The 24,403-nt window shown below is 39.9% G+C and overlaps 2 protein-coding genes across 3 annotated transcripts in view; one reads left to right on the top strand and one right to left on the bottom strand.

Moving 5' to 3' along the window:
• LOC135714973 (uncharacterized) overlaps nucleotides 1–12,791 on the top strand; it is a 60,120-nt gene extending 47,329 nt beyond the window's left edge. The window contains exons 2-7 of one of the 2 annotated variants that reach the window (XM_065238385.1): nucleotides 7,578–7,703; nucleotides 7,835–8,056; nucleotides 8,131–8,610; nucleotides 8,674–11,172; nucleotides 11,233–11,364; nucleotides 11,432–12,791. In XM_065238385.1, coding sequence (XP_065094457.1) covers nucleotides 7,578–7,703; nucleotides 7,835–8,056; nucleotides 8,131–8,610; nucleotides 8,674–11,172; nucleotides 11,233–11,364; nucleotides 11,432–12,504 — 4,532 coding nt within the window. In that variant the 3' untranslated portion in view covers nucleotides 12,505–12,791. Of the gene's footprint in view, nucleotides 1–7,577; nucleotides 7,704–7,834; nucleotides 8,057–8,130; nucleotides 11,173–11,232; nucleotides 11,365–11,431 lie in introns of both variants that reach the window. The other variant, XM_065238379.1, reaches the window with a different exon arrangement.
• Nucleotides 12,792–13,172: 381 nt separating this feature from the next.
• Nucleotides 13,173–24,403, bottom strand: part of rho-6 (rhomboid-6) — a 30,157-nt gene continuing 18,926 nt past the window's right edge. The window contains exons 2-5 of the mRNA XM_065238577.1: nucleotides 14,213–14,284; nucleotides 14,049–14,120; nucleotides 13,730–13,906; nucleotides 13,173–13,669 (exon numbers count right to left, since the gene is read on the bottom strand). Coding sequence (XP_065094649.1) covers nucleotides 13,382–13,669; nucleotides 13,730–13,906; nucleotides 14,049–14,120; nucleotides 14,213–14,284 — 609 coding nt within the window. The 3' untranslated portion in view covers nucleotides 13,173–13,381. The remainder of the gene's footprint in view (nucleotides 13,670–13,729; nucleotides 13,907–14,048; nucleotides 14,121–14,212; nucleotides 14,285–24,403) is intronic.

Consider the following 24,403-nt stretch of genomic DNA (forward strand, 5'->3'; position numbering starts at 1 on the left):
CAAAGAAAAGAAAAGGAAAACAAACACGGAACGGGCATGATGATGGATTGCAAGAAATCCCTGGCTCATTGCTGGATGAAAAGTTGTAGACAGCGCTTGGCATGAAAGTGAATGAAGTGGTCGCCACATCCGTACAAGTAGAACGAGCTGTGCCTATATACAAAGTTTTGAATGGCTGAAGAAGCAATTTGAATACGATTCGCATCACTCTCATCATCGGTTACAGGTTTTCTTTAGAGGCACGTTCAGGGCGAAAGACTTAACAATAAGTGGGATCAAGTGTAGCTCCATACCGAGCGATTCGGGCATGAGTAGGTATATTCAACATGTGGGCTGGTCAGAAACTAGGACGTGTGAGGTGAATTGGCAAATTCTCCTCCCTTCCCGTCCGGTTTGAAACTGAGGCACGTAACCTGACGCTGACGCCATTCCGTGGGACTGGGTAGCTGGATTTACTTTCGTTTGTTCAGGAAATGAAAAGTGAAGTGGTGTGGGTGGTTTTAGTTGACGGGATGAAAAAGGAAATACTTTTACTGTCACTGGCAACTGGACACTGAGAATGAAGTTTGCTGATATTTTTCTGAGTCTTTAAGATGATGTTGTAATGACTGATTTTCTGAACGTACTATGTAGAAGCTCAACATATCATGTACAATCAATTAATCTGTGCTGTAATATGTTCCTATATTTAGCTCAGCTATAGGCTGGGTCAAGTTTTGTATGGTAGATCACAACACCCTGTTCCCAACTGCTCTTCCTATGTTTATTGAGGTCCCCAACAATGGTGTTAAATTTGAAGGAATTTGTTTATGATCTGGATTTACGGGAGAATTTTAGATTTTGTATGTGAAACGAAAAGAACCTATTCATTTGCTTACCAAAAATTGAAATATTGCCCAAATATCGGAAATAGATTTAGGACACTATACAGATCAACTTTGTTGAAGACAGCAAACCGATTTGACTTCTGAGAAAAAAGTTATTATTATATTCTGGAGACTTATCACCTAATTTCTTTTATAAACAGCTGAAACGTCAATTAACTGTTTACCAGGGTGTCGACTTATTCACAATTTTGAAATTCCCTGATTTTGCCAGGTGTTTTCCAGGTTTTGTAAAAAAAATTCCAGGTTACAAACATACACTTAAGAGTATCATCTCCATTATATTGCAATTAATTGATGCTAAGAATCAGTTCCTGCAAGAATAATTAAGCCATATAGAATTTTTTTTCAATTTTTATTAACGAGATTTTTAGAAGACACAGTTAAATATGGTAGACAATTTGAGATGGTTATGGTGAAAAATAGTTTCCCAAGTTTCCCAATAATGCAAATAATTAGGGAAACGTCAGTAACAAACCAATTTTATTACACGAAAACCACATTACATTCATTATTTCTTCAGTAGATGAATTTCTTCTTCAAGTTGTTGTGCTTCTCGCTGAGCGTCCTCCAAGAACTTTGCACGTTTAGCTTGTAGTGCCTTGGCTTTGGCTTCCCCCTTCCTCTTCTGCATAGATGCTTGTTGTCCAGCCAATGCCTCCTTCTTTCGACGCTCTTTATCCTCCACAAACAACGAATGTGCATTTCTTGCTCTTAAAATCAGAGCTTTTGATGTCTCCACTTTCTCAATGCCTCCTTTCTCACAACCGCAACCGTACACCTGTCTGCGTACGACAACAGACTCTTCCTTCATATTCTCGAAAAGGCATTCTGAATTGATGGAAAACCCTCGTTCAACATTAGAATTTCCGTATGATAAGCAGCAAACCATTTGAACAATCCTGAGCAGCTCCATAATAGCATCTTTCAGCAAATCACGCCAAAATACATCCACTCAAATTTGCTTTCTGTTGTAATTTTTAAAGATACTACTTTGACAGATCACTGTACAAAACTGTTGATTGTAAGGATGCTTAGCAACTTTTCCATTCGCCGCTCTGCAACAGTATTGTCCAAAGCAATTGTTGTAGGATCGACCGATGAACATGCTCTACACTGAACGAAAACACCCGCCGTTTACTGAGTGATTTTTGCCTCACCCAAGCCCCATGCTTATTATCAGATGATTTTAAGAAATCGACATTCAATTCATCTTTTGACAGAATCAAGGCAAAATGTATGAATATAATTTAAAATTAGCTTTATAATCATGTATACAATAATCAAAACAGAACACTGTGTGAATGATTTGCATACAAAAACTTTTCAACTCATCAGTCTTGTAATGAAAGAAAATGAGATAGAATTCAAATGATGTCCATATCTATGTAGTTGGCTTAATAGGGGTATTTTCTTATCAGAAATATTCTTGAAAAAAATAATTACACAACCATTTCAATCAGTTATTAGCATTACTGTGTAAAAATATGAAGATTACATGAGTCATCTCATATGAAATGGTCGTCTAACTATATTTTTCTAGAATATTTAAATAAACAATTAGACAATTATTTCTATTGACATAACTTTATTCCAAAAGAATGTATCTTAATTAAATCTTAAAATAATTAAATGTTTTCTCGTCAACGGATGTCATCCCGTAAAAAAAGAACGATAGAGGTACCGAGGGTACAAAATATCACTTTTTCCGAACAAGCTTGAGCCATTTACTATTCATTTTATTGTTTTTAGTCAAACACTAAATTTCACTTTTTTCACAAATGAAAACAAACTTGCGCAGTCACGGTCTTCGCCGCCATTTCAAGAACAACATGTGAAAAGGGCATACAAGCTTTTTGTAAACAAACCTTCTTATGCCCTTTTCTCGCCACCCATATGACACGAACGCAAACCATCATCATAATCGGGTAGGGGAATCTTTACCCTTCCCGATGATGTTGTTGGTTTGCGTGGGCGACCCTCGGTTGGCGAGAAAAGGACCTACAAAGGTTTGTTTACAAAAAGCTTGTATGCCCTTTTCACATGTGGCTCTTAATTTGCTAACTGATAGAAAATAGCCGAAAGATGATGTCAAACCTGAAATAGAATGATTTTCATAAAGGGGCTATGATGAAATATATTCATTTTGGTTCACAATGAAATTTTTTTTTTTTGTGTTCCTATTAATATGTGACTGATTATCGGACGACAAGAAGAAGAAAAACGTTTGAAAAGTAAACAAAAACCACTTATTGTTGATCATAAAATCATTCGACGTGTTTTTTATTCAATCTCAGGAATCATTAGTTTTGCTTGACGCTGAATGAGATTTCATTCAACGATCGGTGGATGTTTTGGTTAAGTGTAGTAAGAGAATACGTCAACGGGGATCTGACAAGCAGTTTGATCACTATGGCCTTAAAAAAAGTTCTGCATTCATCTCGGAATTGTAGGATGTCCTTCTTATTGATGTTTCGAATTTCACTTAGTGCTTTCTTTACATCAAAACCAAGAACGATTTTTTTCGCTAGCAGATGATTTTAGCTGTCGTTAACTGCTTCTGCTGTCAAGGCTGAAAGCTTTTGGAGAATTTCATGAATCCTTCCGCCAGGTTCAGTAAAGTGCGATACATATCTGCGTAAAGAAATGGAACCATTGATAGCCTCGCAGAAACGGCTTGATTGTGTTAGTGAAATGTGCAAATGTTTAGTGGGGTTCGTATTTCATTGCAATGTTTATCTTTTTACACGAAACAGCTGTTGGCATTGACGTCAATCTCACTGTTGACAGTAGGGAATGTTGATAGAGTGACGTCACCATTTGAGTGCTCAGCAATGTTTACAATAGTTTTGCTTCTAACACCAGCAGGCTGCCGGATGACGGATGAACGCATAGTTGTTTAGATTGCACTTTTTCGGTTCACAATCGATAAAAAATATTCAGAACAAAGTTACTTTTACTCAATTTGGAAGGAACGATGCATATGCAAAAAAAATCCCTGATTGTTTCGAGAATTAACTGATAATTCCCTGATTTTGACGTAGGACTACGTCTTTGATTTCTATATGGGGGTACACTTTGTGAAAACCGAAAATGGAACATGTAACAAATTAAGAAAGATTTTGAACGTTAATAACTCAGCTTCCCCTGGTCCAATTTCAATAATTTTATCACCAATCGTTCAGAAATATGGCAACGCATTGATAAATATGCTTCCGAATGTTGATTTTCAACAAGAAACTATTGAAAAACTGGTAAATGTTCAGCATTGTCCAAAAGCGTTGAATTAACTAACAAATCCACCAATTACCTACATGCATATGCTGCTTCCCCAGCACAGTCGTCAGAGAGTAGTAAGTAGACGAAACAAGTCGAAGTGGCATTCGCCTCCGATCCTCGGGCGCGTGCGAATAGCGAGGATGGAATTGCGTAATATTTTGCACACTCATCGCCATACTCAGAACCACGCGCTCCCAACGACCACACCACTGTGTGGAGGTGTTCGGTCGTCGAAATTAGTAGCAGCAGTAGCAGCAGTAGCAGTGCTTTCGGCGTGTGGCGTTGAAAATTGTTCTCCAGTAACAACGAAAGGCTGTCTGCAAGCAGCGAGCTGCTGAGCCCACATAAGCAACCATCAAAGGAGGAAGAAGCTGCACCGCTATGCTATGGATCGGAATCAGTAGTTTTTCGTGAGTCGCTGCGGGTCGGTCATCTATGGCAAGCGTGTCACCCATACCAAAAGGCACAAAACTTAAAAATTCATAAGTAACAACAAATTCAAAATACACCTTTTAAAGTCGGGAATCGAAAATACTCAAGTTGATAGTCCCTTGGATTCTCTTCATCAACTTTCTTTTTGAAATAAATACTACAAATCAAGAGCCACATGTGAAAAGGGCATACAAGCTTTTTGTAAACAAACCTTTGTAGGCCCTTTTCTCGCCAAACGCCCTTTTCACATGTTGTTCTTGAAATTTGATACGCTTACAAATAAAAAACGGAAAGAGTTAAGATAATTGATGATTGATCAATCAAAAGAACTATATGTACACATTTGTCCCGTCCACTAGCGGTCCTACGTCAAGCTTCCGTTCGTGCCCCTAGGCACAAACCCTTCTACTTTTTTTTCCAGGGAATTTAGAGTTCCCTGATAATTCCAGGTTTTCCAGGTTTTTCCAGGTAGTCGCCACCCTGATAACCCTAGACTGAGATTCCATAGAATATAAATCTCCATACGTACCAGTCGAAAAATATAAAATAAAAAAACTTATCACCTAAACAAAAAAATTGGGTGTAAATTGATCACACACACTTAAAAATTATCGAACTGCACTGTTCGGTAAAATTTAGAGGCAGTTCAATTTAATTGTTCAAAGCTACTTCAAAATGGAAACTCCATCACAATTGCAAGATTTGATCATTTGAATAAGGTTGATCGGGGTTTGAAATTATTTTTGAGCAAAAGAGGCTTTAACATAAAGATCATATCCTGATGAATGTGAGGATCTTAGTGGAATACTTGTACGAGTATAAAGAGAGAAACAAGGATTCGTAATTAACATTTCATTCCACTGCCTCATTTGCTTATCCTTGACATATACGCATATTTCGCAACTCAAATATCATGCATGAGATTATTCGCCTATGAGTTCTGCCTAAGCCGGCGCCGGTGGTGTAGTGGTAAGCGTGACTGCTTTCTAACACCCCGATGGGTCTGGGTTCAATCCCAGCCGAGGTCGGTGGGATTTTTTCTGAGGCATAAAAATCTCTGGTCACGTCTTCCTTCGGAAGGGAAGTAAAGCCGTTGGTCCCGGCCCATGTGTGTTGAATGGGTGCGATATCCTACGCAGGTGTGGAAGCTGCCTTCCTGCACATTCGATTGCCGTCAATGGATGGCAATCGATGTCCGTCGGTGATTGGCACTAGATTGCGGAACAGAGACCGACGTTAAATAAACACGGACGGAGTTCTGCCTTGCGAATTTCAACAGCGCAATAAACACCGATGAGATTTTCGAATCAAACATTCATCTGTTTATATTTTTGCATTGCTGAAATTAGATTTCCGTTTGGGTGGCTTTTATGAGTTTTAAACTGAAATGAGTTTTTGGCAACATGAGTGTGAGTGAGTGAGTTGCAGATTCGTACGCGAAATTATTCTCTCATGAGAGCTTAATGAATGAGATTTGAGAAGAATTTGCCAAAACATCACCATTAATTTTTGAACAATATTTAATTCATAGAGAGCTCATGCAGAGAATCGAACAAAGCAGATAGGACTTTTTGAAATATTCATGTAGAAATATCGATTTCTCTTGGGTGGGGTGAAATCTTCTGTCCCCTTTATGGTCACATCAATACCGTTTACTCATCGCCATATTTCACCAATATCGCACATGTTGGCAACCGTGCCTCAAACCAGTGGTCTTCAACCATTTTTGTTCCATGCCCCCCTGTTCAATAATTGCTCACCACCGTTCCCCCACCAACAATAAAATTAGATGGTTAAATACAAGACGAATTAGACTAACACACGTTACTTACACTGTCTTAAAATAGTAGACTCCATTAAATTGTAATGAAGTTTACGCATTTTCATGAGTTTATACGTTTACGATGAGTTATGTGAAAAGCTGAACACTTTTCCTTAAGGATTTTACCATAGGAGTAAAGAGCTATACAGAGTCGCCGTAAACGCCAATCGCTGAAGGGTATTTTGGTCATCATTTCCTACTGAAACTTTAATTAACATGTCATATTTACCCCCCCGGTTGAAAACCACTGCATCAAACGAAACCCGTTGTTCCACATACCTTGATGTACCGCTCGCATAGACAAATTGCAACAAAGTTACGCTGATGACTGCGTAAATTTCTCGCTCTTGTTGCGGACATGAAAAGTACCAACATATTAACAAACAGCAACCACAACAACAACAACAAAAACGCAAGCAATGATTACAGTCACTTCCCGCAAAGGGAAGACGCGAAGGCTCTTCTCATGTGACCTAAAGCCAATCTGGAGGGGTCTTCCATTCCGCGGCAAGGCGGACAGAGACTGATGGGGCTGAGCGCACTTATTCTTTGAGCGCTCTTTCTTTCCCTCCATCGCCATCGTCGCGGGTCATGTGTGGAGGTGCCGTACTTATGGTGGCTGTTTATCATTACTTCCTCTATTATGGATCGCGTTTTGTGTTATAGGAGAGAGAGGATCATTTACCGCAATTTGGCTTCACTTTTGATGGGAACTTCAGCACTAGGGCTATTGACTGTGATGCGGTGAGGTCGGATATTGGTTGAGTGGCATTTTTCTCGTGGAAAAAAGGTTGTGAACTCTTGGTTTTATGCTGCAATCATCAACCATCAAGATGCGCTGGACAGCCCTGATCTGTGTCAGTGGGTCAGAAATGACAGCCAATAATAGCGGACCGATATTTATGACGCACCAGCAAGCCAGCGATCGTGATCGTTGTGATTGCTGTAAATATGATTCTCCCTTCATGTCACATTATATGTACACAAAACCAAACCGGAGTCGGAACGTTTCATCGTTCCTTCCGGCTTGAATATGGTGCTGTGTCGATGTCTCGAGGTGTATCAAGCTGATTGATGTGCCTGCCAATGAATGGAATTTTTGATTTACGATTGATTGATTGGAATTTTAATATTGACGCTTTGTTTTATTTTGATTTCAGAGACGAACAGTTGCTACTACAATGGGACCCACTTTATGGAGGGATCGATTGTTCCCACGAAGGAACCTTGTCTGATGTGCAAGTGCCAAAGCAAAACGTTGATCTGCGCGCTGAAAGTTTGTCCGGGTAAGTCGTACTTCGTTGATTGTTCGGTTGCATATCGGTAGGCGCTTGCACACGGAGACCGTGTTTTAGATCGGTTTCGAGAGCTCTGTGAAAATTGGATTGTTCATGTTCATGTCCAAATTATCTTTTAGAACAACCCATCCCACCACCACGTGGTTGCATCCTCGTGCACAAGAGTGGCTCCTGCTGTCCTTACCTGCAGTGTTCCAAGCTTCATTTGGCCACGAAGAACAGTGGCGATCGAAAGAAAATTCATTTCCTAGATTACTATGAGAAGGAAGCTCAAGAACGACTATCGAACCCCAATTCCTACCTACGGAGATCTGACGATGATGATGTTGAAGAAAATGGAGGTAGAGTAACGGTTGATGAGTAGGATGTACATTTCTTTTGATAAATACTTAATTTTTTTTTGGATATATTTCAGCATGCATTATCAACGGCACCGTGTACAAGTCAGGCTCCGCTATGACTTCATCTTCGCTATGCTCATACTGCTACTGTATCAATGGTAGTCAAAAGTGTGTAAAGCCTAAATGTGCCCTGCCCAATCCACGCTGTGCGCCCATATTTATCGATTCGGCTTGCTGCCCTATCCGATACGACTGTACTGGGAAAACACCAATCAAGGAAGTAACATCTACCGAATCACCGAATCTCGTTCGCAGAATCAACAACCGCCATTACCTGCGGACAGTTGAACGAAAGGGAGTCAAGACCATTGGATGTGCGATTGACGGGAAAATGTATCCAGAAGGAGAACGTATTAGTAACCAAGATCCGTGTCAAGTGTGCTTCTGCATCCGCGGAGCGCAGAAATGTACCCCCAAGAAGTGTGCTCCAACTATTAAAGGATGTACGCCCCGAGTACCCCGAGGAGAATGTTGCGCGGTGCGGTACGACTGTAGTAAGTTCTCAACAGGATCTCGAGTGTTCCGTAGTTCGGTTGATAACTCAACGCTCGTTTCAGAACACGGTGACCAGAAGCGACTGAGTTCTCGGAAGATTGAGGAAGAAGAGGAGCCGTTTGACTTCTTTTCTATCCTCTTCGGCCCGGACCCGGATGAACCGAAACCGGAGGTGAAGAATGCTACCGAGCCGGTAGTTACGGAGGCAACTCCCGTGAGTTCGACATCGGAGAAGAGCTTCTTTGACTTCTTGAAGGCTGGTTTGGAGTTTATTGATAGCAATTCGGACGATTTGCTGGAAACGACGGTGAATTCTGCGCCGACGGAGATTATCCCTACTACAGAGGGTACGGTTGAAGTCCAGACGGTGCGAGTGGAAATCGTTCGTGAGCCACAAACGGTCTACATCGAGAAGCCGGACTTTAATTTCCCGGTAAGGACTACTTTATCTCCAATCAAGAGGATCAGCACTACCCGTAAACCTATTGCAAGTGCGACGGCATCTACTACGACGACCAGATCAACAACCACTACTACAACGACGACAAGTCCACCATCAACAACAACGACGATTACGACGACAACAACCACGCCGGCTCCTACCACTACCACAACTACAACCGTCGCCCCAACTACAACCCCAGCCACAACTACAAACCCAGCCACAACTACAACCCCAGCCACAACTACAACTCCAGCCACAACTACATCTCCAGTTACAAGTTCAGTTGCCTCTTCGGAGCCAACGACGGCTGCAGTTCGACAAAAAGAAAAGCAAAAGATCCCGGTTGCGATCGAGCTGACCAAAGCGGAACCTGAGTTCCAGGATCTAGAATCAGACTCCCTACTGAAGGAAAATATAACTGACGTGTCGAATTCGCTCGCTGATCTAGAATCATCGGAAGAGTATTCCGATTCAGACGAATTCCGGACAAGCGATGAAACATCAACGGTCAAGAGCGCGGAAACTGAAACCCTTGCCTCGACTACCGACAGTGCCGAGCGGTCGTCGTCAGAAGATCCGATGATGACGGAGAGTGGAACGACGGCTACACCCATTGACGTTGTTATCAAGGTGGATGATTCCATTAGCAGTTCGGCCGTGGAATCGATCCTAAGCTCGCTAAATGCCAAAATAGAAAAGGTTGAGCCACTGCCTGCAACGACGATGATTGCAATGAAACGACCCAATAACAAGTTTGTCGGTTTCGAGCTCGATAAGATTCCTACGACAGTGGTTACCACAATGACGACATCCTCGACGGTACCATCATCCACCGAAGAAATGTCTACAGAGAGTAGTGAGGTCACGACTGATAGGAGTACCGAGGAAGCGATAACCACGGAAGCATCCGACAGAGAGAATGATTCCAGTGAGGAATCAACGGTGGATTACAAGAATGATGAAATGTTGGTTGAAGATATGATGACAACCGAGTCATCAGTTGAGACAACGACGGCAGAACAAATTGAAGAACAAGAGACGGCGGAAACAACCACAGTTGGTTCTTATGATGTGACATCAACCGTAGCGACGACTACAGTCGTGGACGACGATATAATGGAATTCAAGAGCGAGAGTGAAACTGAGCTTCCAGTTACGGAGCAAGATATGGTCCAAACAACGACGGAGCTTCCAGTGACTACTACCACCCAGAAGATCAAGACAGTTACCCTCAAGAACACAACCAAGCCGCTAGTAACCAAAGAAAATAACCTGCTATCAGTTCTACTGACGGAACTTTCAAACATGTTTGACTCAACGAGGAACGATTCCGGTAAACAGAATGTCAAAAATCGTACCGAACATCGACCAGTAACGCCGAAACCGATCCCAATCGGAGAGTTTCATCGACCCAGCAGTATACCGTCGATTCTCGAGTCTGACATCGATCTAGACTACAGCGAACCCACGCTTCCGCCTAGTCTTCCAAACTTGAAAATCATTCCGTTCCTCCCAGCAGATGCTGTCAAAAAGAATGAGGCTCAGATCCCCCTGGCCGCTCCGTACGACTTCTACAAACCCAACCCAACCAATTATCCGATCATCACTGAAAGCTACGAGCCGTATGGTGTTCTTTCCGATCATGAAATTCATCCCGGAATGCCGTTCAAACCTCCAAAGTACGATTACAGCTATGATCAGTCGTTGGGATATTCGGCACTTACGGAGAACTACGACTTGGATGCCAAGAGCAATCATTATAACACGAAGATCATTCGCGATAAGTACGATACGATTGCTGACACAGACTACGAGTACGATACGGATGCTTTGGCCAAGTATGATATTCATGCCAAAAAAGAACTGTTTAAAAACGAACTGAAAAAGTTCATCCCGACCAAGTACGAGGTGCCACAGGAGGGAACGTACATTCCCGTGTATGACAAGTACGGAGTTGGATATCCGGAGAAGAACGTGTACTATTCGAATCACAAGGAAACGTACGAACCAGTTGTGTACAACACGAAGATGGAGATTAATACGGAGCATCCATTGTTCCGATTGGAAGAACAATCGGCTGGCAGCAGTGGATTCTCGCCACCTACGAAAACCGAAGGTAGTTGATTTTCAATGATAATTGGATTATTGATCTGCAGAAGGATTTTTAAAATTTCAGGTGGATTCTTGCCAAAGGATCACATCAAGGAGGACTTCTACTACGAACCGTACGTCACGACTGCCTTCCCGATTGAGCTGCCGACAGACACCACCAAGTCACCGTACAATACTACAGCTGCTACCTTTGGAGGTAAGACCGGAGTTTTGATACAGCTGTCGTCTGTTGATTACCAATTTCTACGTTTTATTTATCCTAGCTACGCCAGCAAATCCCTTTATTGATGTTATACGTCCGGAACCGGCGCCGCCGTTGATGAGTCTCATCGAGGACAAAGAGAAACTGTTCTCCGTGTACCATTCGGTTGCCAAGAACAATCATTCTACGTTGGATGATCTATTGGATAACGATACCGTAGATAGCTCGGAATACGATAAGCAGATCATTTCGATCACAACGGATGCCAACTACCTGTCGACGATTGGAAACTCGTTAGAGAAAATCAACGAAGCTTCCAGTAACGAGGGTGCATCGGCTCTGCCGTTGCGTAGTGATGTGGACTACACAGGGCTCCCGATGGAAATGGAAACCACCCAAACGGTGCGAAACTCCACCGAACCAGAACCGAACGGTATGTTCAGTCTGGAGAATGTACTGAATTATTTGTTCCGTGAAGAAGAGCAACAGCATGTCAACGGGGTGCAGAATGCTACCCCTACAACGCCTGGCCTTATGAATGGAGTTCCACCGTTCAAAACCATCAAATCTCACATGGGAAGTGTTTATAGTTCGCCAACGAGCATAGAAGCATCGCTAGGAGATGTTCAGCATCATGCGGAAGATGAGGAGCAGCATGACGGTACGGTAACTCTCAAGGTGGAAAGTGAACAAAACGGTTCCAAAGACCTGTACAGACCTTCTCTGATGGATCTACCGTTCCTGAATCCCATTTTCCACTCCACCAGTGGAAGCGGTGCACAGGAGGTTGAGCTTAAGAATGACATCGACCGATTTGGGTTTGATCCGGACGCAGAACACTATCAGGTGATATCGGATGGACCGCCGAATACGATTCCGAATTCGGAGACCTACGTGGTCAACCCGGTGGACATCAACAAACTGAAGCAGCATCACTCCGAAGGTACGGCGGAGATTACGATGAAGTCCAAGGTGTACAGCTTGAAGGATACCGTTGGCATCTTGAAGCTGGCCGGTTGTAATATCTACGGCCGGATGTACAGGGTTGGAAGGATAATCTCCGAGCTGTCCGGACCGTGTCTGGAGTGTAAATGTACCGAAGTGGGAGTGCATTGTACGCCACTGAACTGTTGAGAGGATGATTGTTGAGCGAGCTTGGATGAATGAGTTGTGAGTGAGCAAGTATGAGTCCCTGTGATTTTCGTGATATTATTGTAGTGTTTTAAGTAACTGCGTAAATCTTAACGAATGTAGATCGTCGTTAAGAGTTCGAAATGGTTTACCGAGCGAATGTGACACAGTAACCGTACTTAATTTATGTTGAAACTACGAGCTAGCTTGCGTAAGTAGCCGATAAGTTATGAGAATATGATTCGTTATGAATCGCGGTAATAGGTAGTTGGCGAAGATTAAAATCAGATTTTAAAATTGTTTCGATGAGTTGAAAACTGAGGACCGGTTTTGAATTGCTCATACTCGGTCGAAAAAAGGTTGAGATCGTTGACGTTGTCGAAAAAGCCATTTTTAAATTAATAAAGTATGCACCAACAAAATTACGGAATGAATCAATAATTAATTATTACGACAGCGCCTCAAAAACGCACGCATAAACCACGGAGCTTCGGTAGCTGTTCTCATCCAGCAGCGACTCTGGAATGGAGGACAAGCCTCTCTAAGTGCTACACGTAAACTAAACTGCAAGTTTGCTTCCGAATAGGGATACTTTCTTTTTAAGATTCTTAGCCCGCTTAAGTGTAACTTATAGGTACTGCATAAGTGAAACGAACACGAAACCAGTTAAATAAAGCTTTGAAATAATTTTAATCGTATATAAAATGACTTTCCCTTTCATTTAAGCTGCTTCTTAGGTACATTTCTGATTGCATTTCATTCTACTTCGCAATAAGCATTTTTGGCCTTTGATCACCCAAACGAATTCTAATTGGTCTTATCTAATATTTAACTACGTTTAGTACGGGAGAGAGAGTATAAATATCGCAAAAGAACACAACTAGGCCCTGACCTGCATGTTGTACATGATCGTTGCGACGACCCAACCGGAGAGTAGAACCATGGCTCCGTACCGTGCTATCCGAAAATGCATCAGCTTCTCACCCTGGTACACGATGAACCCAATCAGGAGGCCACAGATGGCACCGCTGACGTGGGCTGGGACGCCGATCCGTGGCTGCAGGTTGCCCTTAGTCATACAGTGTCGGATGGAGTAGATAACATCGCTAACGCATAGCACCAGCACGGCCATTATCCGAAAGTAGCGATGCGATAGAGATTGGAAGTTCTGGAAAACAGGAAAGGGTATCAATTTATGAACGATATTTTTTCTATCAATAATATCTACCATAACTATGTGCGGAACATGGCTTATCAACAGGCAGTATACTCCAGCCGAGGCCCCCACCATCTGCGTCGGTTCGAACACGGACGCTCCCATTCCACCGGCAATCACACCAGCAAAGTAAACCACCAGCACCGCACCGTGCCCCTGTTCAGTCTCAAGGGGAAAGGCCACTATTATCTGTTGAATGGATTACAGAAATGGAAAATAGATATACCGGAAGTATCGATTAAAAGGGCATTATTAGCTGGATGCGTGCATGCGTGATTTAAATGGATAAATTATATGTCGTACAAGGTTCCTAAATTCCTAATGATCGTACCTGAATGATAACGTTGAGCATCAAATGAACGGCATTGGCATGAAGAAAGGTATATGTCACGAAACGCCATATCTGTGGAAAATTGAAATAGAACGAAGGTTGTATTAGGGATTGACTTTTTGGATTCATTATTTACTGTCGTTAAGAATTGGGGTCAAACTTACCTCATGCTGAAGCACCGGTGAGAATATGAGTAATTGGTAGAAGGTATCGTTATTGAAAACATATGTACAAATCTGAAAATAGAAAGTCAATTAAAAGTGACACTTATTAGCAATTACGGTTGAAATTAATGCTATTCTGTTGAAGCGAACTGTTGAACTTCCGCATCAATTAATCAAAATGTTCTGTGCGGTTGAACCCAAATCAAACACCAAGCAGAAACGCGTGGGTGCATGCAAATTTACGACATCGTTAAAGTGCCATGCGCCTCCATCGTCCCCATAGGCACCGGATCGAATGGATCATCATCGACAAACATCAAGTTTTCGCCTCCTAGTCAGTCAGTCGCTCGGTCGGTCGGTCGGTCGGTCGGTCGGCGGTGGTCGTTAAAATAATTCAATAAATTTTACGCCCTTTGCTCTAATTTCCCATTTGTTTCGTTTGTTCCTCGGCGCAAACGAAGATTGACGCACGAATTCGATTCCTTTGGGAATGTGAATGGAATCGTTCGTGTGAAGTTGAAGCTGACGCAGCAGTAATCATGAGAAGGGGCAGGTTGGCTTCCTTCCTCGCTATAAATCAATCGCTGGTAGGGAAGTAACGATCAATCAGAGGTTGGCTTCTCGGTGGAAAAGATTTACTAGCTACTTTCGTTTCTGGGGAAATTGGTTCTAAATGAATAGAACAGGTCTCCAAGTAGCTTTTGAAATTTACATTTCAAAGCGGATTTCAAACATTATTAAATTTATTGACTGTAGCTCTTTCCGGTTTTATTTGTCAGTATCCGGGTAAATTATGGTTCTGGGATAAATGAGTCATCTAAACACGAAAAACAGAATAATAAAAACACTTTTTTTCCTTGATTTGTTTTACGTGCTGAGTACCAATGCTACCGACACCAGCGAGGCAGCTTCCACACCTGGACCTGTCCTATCGACCCATCCACTTATGGACCGGGGACCAACGGTTTTACTTTCCCAGAAGGAAGGCGTGATCAGAGATAATAAAAACACTTTGATCACTTTTTTAATAAGTAATGATAGAATTACAAGCTAATCGCTTTGCAGATGTCTTGTAGACGAACGTCACACAAATATACACACTTAGAAAAAATCATGTAAATTTAGGTGCTCTGAGACTGACATATACGAGCGTCAATTCTGACATAAAATTGAGTCATAATAGACGCGAAATTCAGCTCAATCAATCGTACTTTTCGTCGAGTAACGAACTTGTCAGTTTCGGAGCACTTAATTTTACATGACATGTTTGTTTACGTCTCTTCCTTTATGTCAAAGATGGATTCTATCACATGTAAAATTAGGTATTTCTAAGTGTGTAGTAGTGCTTAATAGCTATTTGGCAAATAGTTTCTTGCAGTTAAAATTATTACAATTTAGCAATTCAATGATCCATCTCTTAATTTTGTCGAACTTCTTAACGGAATCCCTTTATGAAGAACTTTTTGAGTGTGTTGATTTATTTCCTTTTAATTCCGTTATAATTGCCTATCTTTTGACAGATACGCGTACTTCGTCAACTATTTGCAGACGAAATTAAAAGGAAATAAATCAACACACTCAAAAAGCTCTTCAATTCAATGATTGAATTACTCTCCTTTATGATGATTTTCTAAGCATACTTCTTCTAAAAATAGAAATGAAATCAATTTTATCGATACAAATCAATACCATACTTTTTTTGTGGGTCCTCAAAGTTAAATTCTATCGCATTGGTTTAATTTATTTCGGTTATTGTTCAACTCCTTTGAACACATCATTGGAAATCGTTCTGAAAAAAATAACTTTTTTAAAATTTTAGTGTGCAATATCTAAACATTTTTAAGAGAGCTTTGAAACATGAAACTATTGTTTCTTATAGGTTAATCTACGTTTCTAGCGGGGAGCAAGTTAATTATCCTATTGGAGTTGTTCGCACTTACTCGGGATTTTTTGTCAACCAATAGCTGTCAACCTTCTTCGAGGTAAATCGAGCTGCTTGTCTCAATGAACGTCCATTTGACTCGATTTGCGACACATTACTTATAATAAAGGGTGTTACGATCAAAATTTGGTCAAACAAGAATGCGTATAAATTGATAAAAAGTTATCCACCCTACCCGAGATATCAAAATTTACAAACACAGCAAAAAATAATGAATATTACATGACGTGTAAACCAAAACCATTTTAAAATTACATCGCTTTAAACTATGTTTTAGTTTAATTTTACATTAAAAATCATGCACATAGTAAAAACATTATGAAACTCATACAATTACATGTTTATTCGATTAAGTTTCTCTTGCAGTGTAATATCACCACGTGATGTAAAAACTTATCGAAGAACATCGGATTTTCAACGATAAAACCTATAAATTTACATGCTCGGGTAAATTTAAATCAACAAACATTGAGAAAGCTAAAATGGCGGACGAGCCGATTATTCCATCAGTTTTTTCTCCGCTCGGTTTGTTTTGTTTTGTGCGCTCAGTTTTGGTTATGTGGAACGATTTATCGTGCATACGCGCGTCCACAAATAGAAAATGGATGACAGATAAAATAGTGATTACAGCGGTTTTATACAGAGAGCACTTTTAGTTCGTACAGAAAATCAAACATTTGGATATGTTTTTTTTTTTTATTTTTTTTTTTTTCTATTATAGTCACTTTAACACTCTTGTGTCATTCGTGACTTGTCCGGGGGTGAGATTTGAACTCGTGACGTTGGCGTGAGAGGTATGGATGTTAACCACTACGCCGGGGTCACCCCCCATTTGGATATGAAAAATAGAATAACATTCAAAAATGCGCTCGTGGTTCCTTTTTTCTCCTGACTGATCGTTTTGATGCAACGGTGGAAGTGTAGGGTATGTACTGTGCCGTAAAGGCTGGTTATTCCACGTGGGTGATAATTCCGCGTACTTGACAATCTGTTCGATTTTATGCAAATTCGTTCAAAAAGCCAAATGCATGTAATTCTAAATGTCCTGTAGAATTACAAAGTGAGCCCATCATGTAAAATTCAAGTGACGTTTAATGCATGTAAATTTCAAGTCGTGTAAATTTTAAAACCAATTTAATTTTACATGAATACGCATGCTCGTTTTATGTGCATGTAAATTCGTGTAAAATTACAAAAAAAAATTAACTGTGAAGAGCATATTTATATTAGAAATATATCAATAACTCTTGAATGGCTAAACGTATCGACAAGTTCTGCACGGCAAATATTTCGTCATTCTAAGTTCAAAAAGTTATCTCGAGACAACTTTGCCGAGAAATTTGAAATAAAAAAAAAAGGGTTTTGTCCTAGACACGACCGCATAAAAGGAACTACGCAAAAATGGTGCATGTCATGCATTTTTGACTATTATACTTTATCTTAAATTTTTCAAGTATTTCAATGTTTCGGTTATGTATGATGTATGATAATTGTCTACCACTCATTGTCTACCACTCATTGTTAGCGTTAGCGTTAGCGTTAGCGTTAGCGTTGTTATGATATACTTCGTAGATTGGATACTAGCGACACTCACGTCTCTTCTGAAATTCTCAGTTAGACTACTTTCAGGAATAATGCTGGGGAGCAAACATTGGTTCCAATCTATACAAGAGTAACAGAAGCATGACTGTCGCTATTCCCGGCCACGCCCATCTTTACCATAACTAGGGATAGGGAAGGAAATGTTGATGTAGTACTTACTTAACGAGAGGCCACCGACTTAGCGACACCCTCATAAGTGCTACGGAGTTGGAGGGTTGGGTAGGGTATTCGGTTAGGATTCACCTCAAGTTGGCGATGCAACCAAAAGTATGTATTGTTTATTTGTTGTTTATTTAATCTCTCGATAGCCGGCTATCGAAAGAACATATTAATTTTGTTTAGTGATAATGAATTTTAAGAGTCATGACGGAGAGCTTGGGATTAAACCCATGATTTTCTGCTCAGTAAGCAAAAACGATCCCTCCAGGGTCATCGAGCATCTCAGAACCATAACGCTTCGCGACAATACTGGACTACGTTTTCGCTTGATATGCAAATAGTTTCCGAGGTTAATGTTCAATATCAAATATACAAATGGTGGACGATTTATTGTGCTGTGGAAGAGCTTGGGGTTAAATCCATGATTTTCTGCTCAGTAAGCAAAATCGATCCCTCGAGGGTCATCGAGCATCTTATAATCCACAGCGCTTCGCGTCAAAGTACCAATATATGCATGAACTATCTATTATTGAATAACTAATATTTACGATAATTAAATGAAATAAATAAAATATAAACTACAAACAAAACGTGACTGCTAAAATCTCAAAAAGATATTCTCACAAATATATTTCACGCCACCAGGAATCTAAAAACCATTAGACGTTATAATGATACTCTGCACATGTTAGACACAAGAAGAGGCCAAAAAGCAAGCGTCCGACACACAAAACCCGTAAAATCCACTTGCAGTCACAATCAACGATTCTACGAATCGTAAGCGCTCACGAATCATAAAACCGCTGACTGCGACACTCTGAAAGCGAAATTGACAGGCTCTATGCGTCAAACACCCGCCCTCCAATCTTCTCCCGCATCCAACAGCACAAATCTCCATTACAACATCTAACGAATTCAAAACTCCGAAAATCACTCATCTATAGCAAGTGAGTGGAAGCAACCCTGCATGCAACCATTCTTCATGATACACTTTTTCTGCCTATCTTTCTATTAGGCCTGTGGACATGCGTTAGCTTCGAAACTTCTAACCAAACTGGGTAAATTTTCAGATCACAAAAAAAAACTTGAAAAAAACTTTCATAGGTAATTACAAGTAAAATAAATATTCATTATTTTACGCAAAAACGAGCAAGTAATATTAAATCTTTTGTATCGTATACTAATGCCAATTGGCTGTAACAAAAATAATATGCTAAAATAAAATAAAATTTTAATAAAATGATATGCAAAATTTACTAGAAGATCATTACTTTATTGGTGAGAAGTTTCTAATAAGCCCTTCCAGTTCCTTTGTATACAGAACAAATCTGATACTATAATCAGAATTGCTCAGTCTGCATGAAGCAGCCGATTTCATCAAGGAAGTTCTATTAACAACCAAGAATTAATCGTTTGAGGTATACTGAAGCATTAAGAAGGTGATATGTGTCACTATAGGAAATCATCATCGTTGCAAATGTAAAGAAATTAAACATAACCCTTTGCTTCAGTACCGTCAACCTCCATGTCCATGGGGAGGGGATAATTGTCTACCACTCATTGTAGCACGGAAACTAAGTCCGATGGCAGTGGGAGCTCCTCACTATTTGATTTGATCAAGCTTAATAACCTCTGATTGTCCTCATATGAAGGGCCAAAAACGGGTTTGGTGGATCGATAGGTAAATTTCCCTATACGCCTCCACGGGATGGTAGAGAATATCCTTGCAGCCACATGATCATACAATTGGTCAAAAAACGAGCCGTCCGACAGAAGGATACCCCAAAGAAGAGCCGGCCCATTCTCCACGAGATGTTAACAACAGGGAGTTGACAATTTCACTCTCCCCATCCAAATCGCTTTAATCGGGTGCCCTGATGGTCCCTCACAATTCCAGCACTGTTTTGAATATATGACCAAAAATTTAAACGATCTCACCAGCTTTCGCTGTTTCTTCACCTTTCTGTCCAACTTTCGAGCCCATTTGTGAAGTCGTTGTCCTTCTCTGCATCACTGCTAGTCACTACTAGTCTCCCGAAAGTCTCCCATGTTATTTCTGATGTGCTCTTCGATATTTCGACGTCCATTAACTTTGTATGATGATCTTGAGTTCCTAGTTACGTCTTATAAAACCATAACACCAATGCGGAAAATGGACAGTGTCTCCTGGTATTTTTTTAACGAGCATCACTCCATTCTCATATCGCATGAGCTCCATTTTGCAGCTCTTCTTTCACTTTTACTTTGTTGACTCCATAGTACCGGAAAAGATATACAACCATTATTAGTAATGTTGTGATTTAACTACAACGGGATGGCCATTCAGAATGGTTCAACGGATGTGAGATGAAGGAAAATTTAAATTTAACACGGTTTAAAGTATTTGAATACAGCATAACATTTGTTCACTAACAATTAACACATTTTTTGATATATTTATCCTGAATAATTTCTGGAAGAATTTACTTGTGTTTTATGTAATTAGTATCATATCGTATCTTCAAGTGATCTTCGCAAGCGCCACATTTCGTTCAGGCTCTATGGAACTACATGTGATGAAATATGAAACGCACCTTTTAAAGTGAATTGCACTTAACAATGTTCATCACTTACTCACACATGAAATCTGCCTCGACCAACCTGGCAGAACGCGCCCTAACCCTCACTGAACCAAAGAGCAGGGTATTTCAATGTTTTGGTTATGGTTCAAAACTCGCGACAATTCATGTTAGCATAATCAGACCACCGTTCATCTTACGCATAAGATAATGTATTTAAATTTAATGTAATGGTTAAAAATTGAAAGAATTTTCCCTACATAAATACATTAAGTTGATCAATGTTGAGCTATTTTGCTGTGATCAATGTGCACTAAATTCGACATCGACATCGGCTACAATAGGAACTGATACTATTTCTTCACACATTTTTGTTGATTTGCTCCTCACTATAGTACACAAAAAAACCATGCATGTTGTGGGATAAAATTCCCAAAAAATAAGTTATTTTTTTTTCAGTAGCTCCATTATTAGTTTTAAATTAGGTCTCTGAAGCAGAGAAGAAAGTACAGGTTGCATTTTATGATAACGCAAAAGACAGTTGTTTTCCTTATCAGAAGACGGTACTTTCAATATTGAACAAAATGTTGGTTCATATGTCAGCGAAGTAGAGGAGGAAGGGGTACATACATTAAGCGCCTCCTCCAATTTGGAGGACAATCCTAACATAAAATAATCATGCATCATCATTATGTTCGTAGAATGATTCAACATAGAATACTGTGAAAAGTCAAATAAAACGTTTGGTTTCCAATAAGTAGGTGCTTAGAACAACATTAATTGAAAATTAGGGGGATTCAGTTATTAAGTTTCAAAGCCAGAACGAAAGCTCGTATACAGGTTCTCCACCTGTTCAATGTTTTGATAGTAAGCATCATAGTTAAGGTACACCGGGGCAAGTTGAAACGGTACGTGTATCTCTTAGCGGAGGTGAATATTGACTGTAATTAATTTTGATTGACATTGTGTACTACCGAAAACTACTATATTAGAAATAATCGCAGTGATTATTCACTTCCGGTAAGAGATACATCTACCGGTTCAACAACACGCGCTTCTTTCTCTATAATGCACGGTATATGCCTTTAGGTTAACATCCGACGTCCCTCCTTCTTTACATATTCTGCACAAAAAATACTTTCTAAGCCTCGCCCCTGACAGGATTACCCGCCGTTATGAATAGGGCGGAGCTGCAAGTATCTTTTGTGCAGAATATGTAAAAAAGGATGGACTTCTCCGGATGTTAATCTAATTGCATAATTGCATATATTCTTCTTCTGCTTCTTCTTCTTCTTTTTCGCATTTCAAGCTTATTGCGTATCGCATATTAGCTTACTGCGTGCTCTCAACTTAGTGTTCTACATGCACTTCTACAGTTATTAATTGAGAGCTTTCGATGCCTGTACCATTTCTGCATTAGTATAATTGTGTGGCAAGTACAATCATACTCTATTCCCAGGGAAGTCGAGAAATTTTCCAACCCGAAAAATTCCTAGACCAGACCGGAAATCGAACCCAGCCACCTCCATCATGGTCTTGCTTTGTAGCTGCATCTTTACCGACTGAGCTAAGGGATGCCCCCAATAAAAATTGGATATATAGAGGTACCAGATATGTTTTACAGTCAGTTGGTGGTAAATCACCAACAGAATAACATCAACATATCGTGAGCAATTTTTTTTCCTCAAATTTGAACCTCTCTAAGCAGTGGTATACCATAGTATACTATAGTAAACGGGAAAAAATTAACAGAATTAAAGTTTCTTTTTCAAACTTAATTGTAGTTATTTCACAGAAAAAAGTGATCGTCAAAGTCCATATTTTCGTTATAGGGGAGGTGGGGAATGTATTGCATAAATAATTTTTTTCCGCGTTTCGTATTAGACGAGACCCAAATCTCCTTCCATCCATCGCTGGTTGACAATGTGATCACGCCGTGATCCACCTTTAACCGCTGACTTACTCCTGCTTACTGCAGGACCTAGTGCCACGCCGTCCGAACCGGCAATGAGCAAAGGCACAACCGCAACGCTGTTTTATATCTTTTCAGGTTCAAGCAGAATGATGGGCAACCAAGTGGTACTCTTTTTTTTTTTAACTCTTTATTTGTTCCAAATTCAAAATAAATTACATTTCATTTTAACCTAAGTGCTCCAGTTACTGCAGTAACGTACCAGCCTTAATTGTTATGATAGATATCTAAGTGTTTTTACATTGTTCATGTCTTGGCAATTCAGTATTTTAAACAGGTTTTTTAACCTGCATGTCAGTATAACAATTGATATCTTAAAACTAAAAACTAAAACTAAATCTTATCTAAGTATAAAGGGAATTAATCGTTGCAATTGAGGATTGTAACGAATTTTGCCGGAAATTATTAATTATTTTGTTGGACATTTGTGCTAAAGTCTCAACATTCGAAATTCTATGTACTTCGGTAGTACTGTACCAGGGAGGCAACTTCAAAATCATCTTCAGAATTTTGTTCTGAATCCTTTGAAGTGCTTTTTTCCTGGTAGTGCAGCAACTAGACCATATTGGCACAGCGTAAAGCATGGCCGGTCTAAAAACTTGTTTAAATATTAGAAGTTTATTCGTCAGGCAAAGTTTGGATTTCCTGTTTATAAGAGGATACAAACATTTTATATATTTGTTACATTTGGCTTGAATGCCCTCAATGCGATCTTTAAAAGTTAATTTTTGGTCAAGTATTAATCCAAGATATTTCACTTGGTTTGACCAGGAAATTGGAACTCCGTTCATAGTGACTATGTGACTACTACTAGGTTTCAAAAAGGAAGCCCTGGGCTTATGTGGAAATATTATAAGTTGAGTTTTGGAAGCGTTGGGAGAAATCTTCCATTTTTGTAAATAAGAAGAGAAAATATCTAAACTTTTCTGAAGTCTGCTGCAAATAACACGAAGACTTCTTCCTTTAGCGGAAATGCCTGTGTCATCAGCGAACAAAGATTTGTGGCAACCCTGAGGCAAATCAGGGAGGTCCGAAGTGAAAATGTTATACAATATAGGCCCAAGAATGCTACCCTGAGGAACTCCTGCCCTAACAGGTAGTCGATTAGATTTGGAATTTTGATAATTTACTTGAAGAGTTCTGTCAGTTAAATAATTTTGAACTAATTTCATAATATAAAGTGGAAAATTAAACTTTTTTCAATTTAGCAATCAAACCTTCATGCCAAACACTGTTGAATGCTTTTTCTATGTCTAGAAGAGCAACTCCAGTTGAGTGGCCTTCAGATTTGTTTGAACGAATTAAATCGGTAACTCTTAAGAGTTGATGAGTAGTTGAATGCCCATGGCGAAATCCAAACTGCTCATCTGCAAAAACTGAGTTCGTATTGATGTGAAGCATCATTCTATTTAAAATTATCTTTTCAAAAAGTTTACTTATTGAAGAAAGCAAACTTATTGGACGGTAGCTAGAAGCTTCAGCTGGATTTTTATCCGGCTTCAAAATTGGAACAACTTTTGCATTTTTCCATTTATCAGGAAAGTATGCCAAATGGAAATATCTGTTAAATAATTTTACCAGGAAAGACAAGGTACTCTCTGGGAGTTTTTTGATGAGGATATAGAAAATTCCATCATCACCTGGAGATTTCATATCTTGAAATTTTTTAGTTATAGACCTTACTTCGTCCAAATCAGTCCCCCAGGAATCATCAAAAATATTTTCCCGAGAGAAAATATTCAGAAAATCCCGAGCAACTTGATTCTCAATAGGACTAGTAAGACCCAAACTGAAATTATGGGAACTCTCGAATTGCTTAGCAAGTTTCTGAGCTTTTTCCAAATTTGTGATCAAAATTTTACCGCCTTCTTTAAGCGCTGGAATAGGCTTTTGAGGTTTTTTCAAAATTTTTGTGAGTTTCCAAAAGGGTTTGGAACTCGGGTCTAATTTAGAAATAT

The sequence above is a fragment of the Ochlerotatus camptorhynchus genome, unplaced genomic scaffold (assembly GCF_037179485.1).
Source record: "Ochlerotatus camptorhynchus isolate MF236.1 unplaced genomic scaffold, CSIRO-AGI_Acam_v1.1 ptg000045l, whole genome shotgun sequence".
Lineage (NCBI taxonomy): Eukaryota > Metazoa > Arthropoda > Insecta > Diptera > Culicidae > Ochlerotatus > Ochlerotatus camptorhynchus.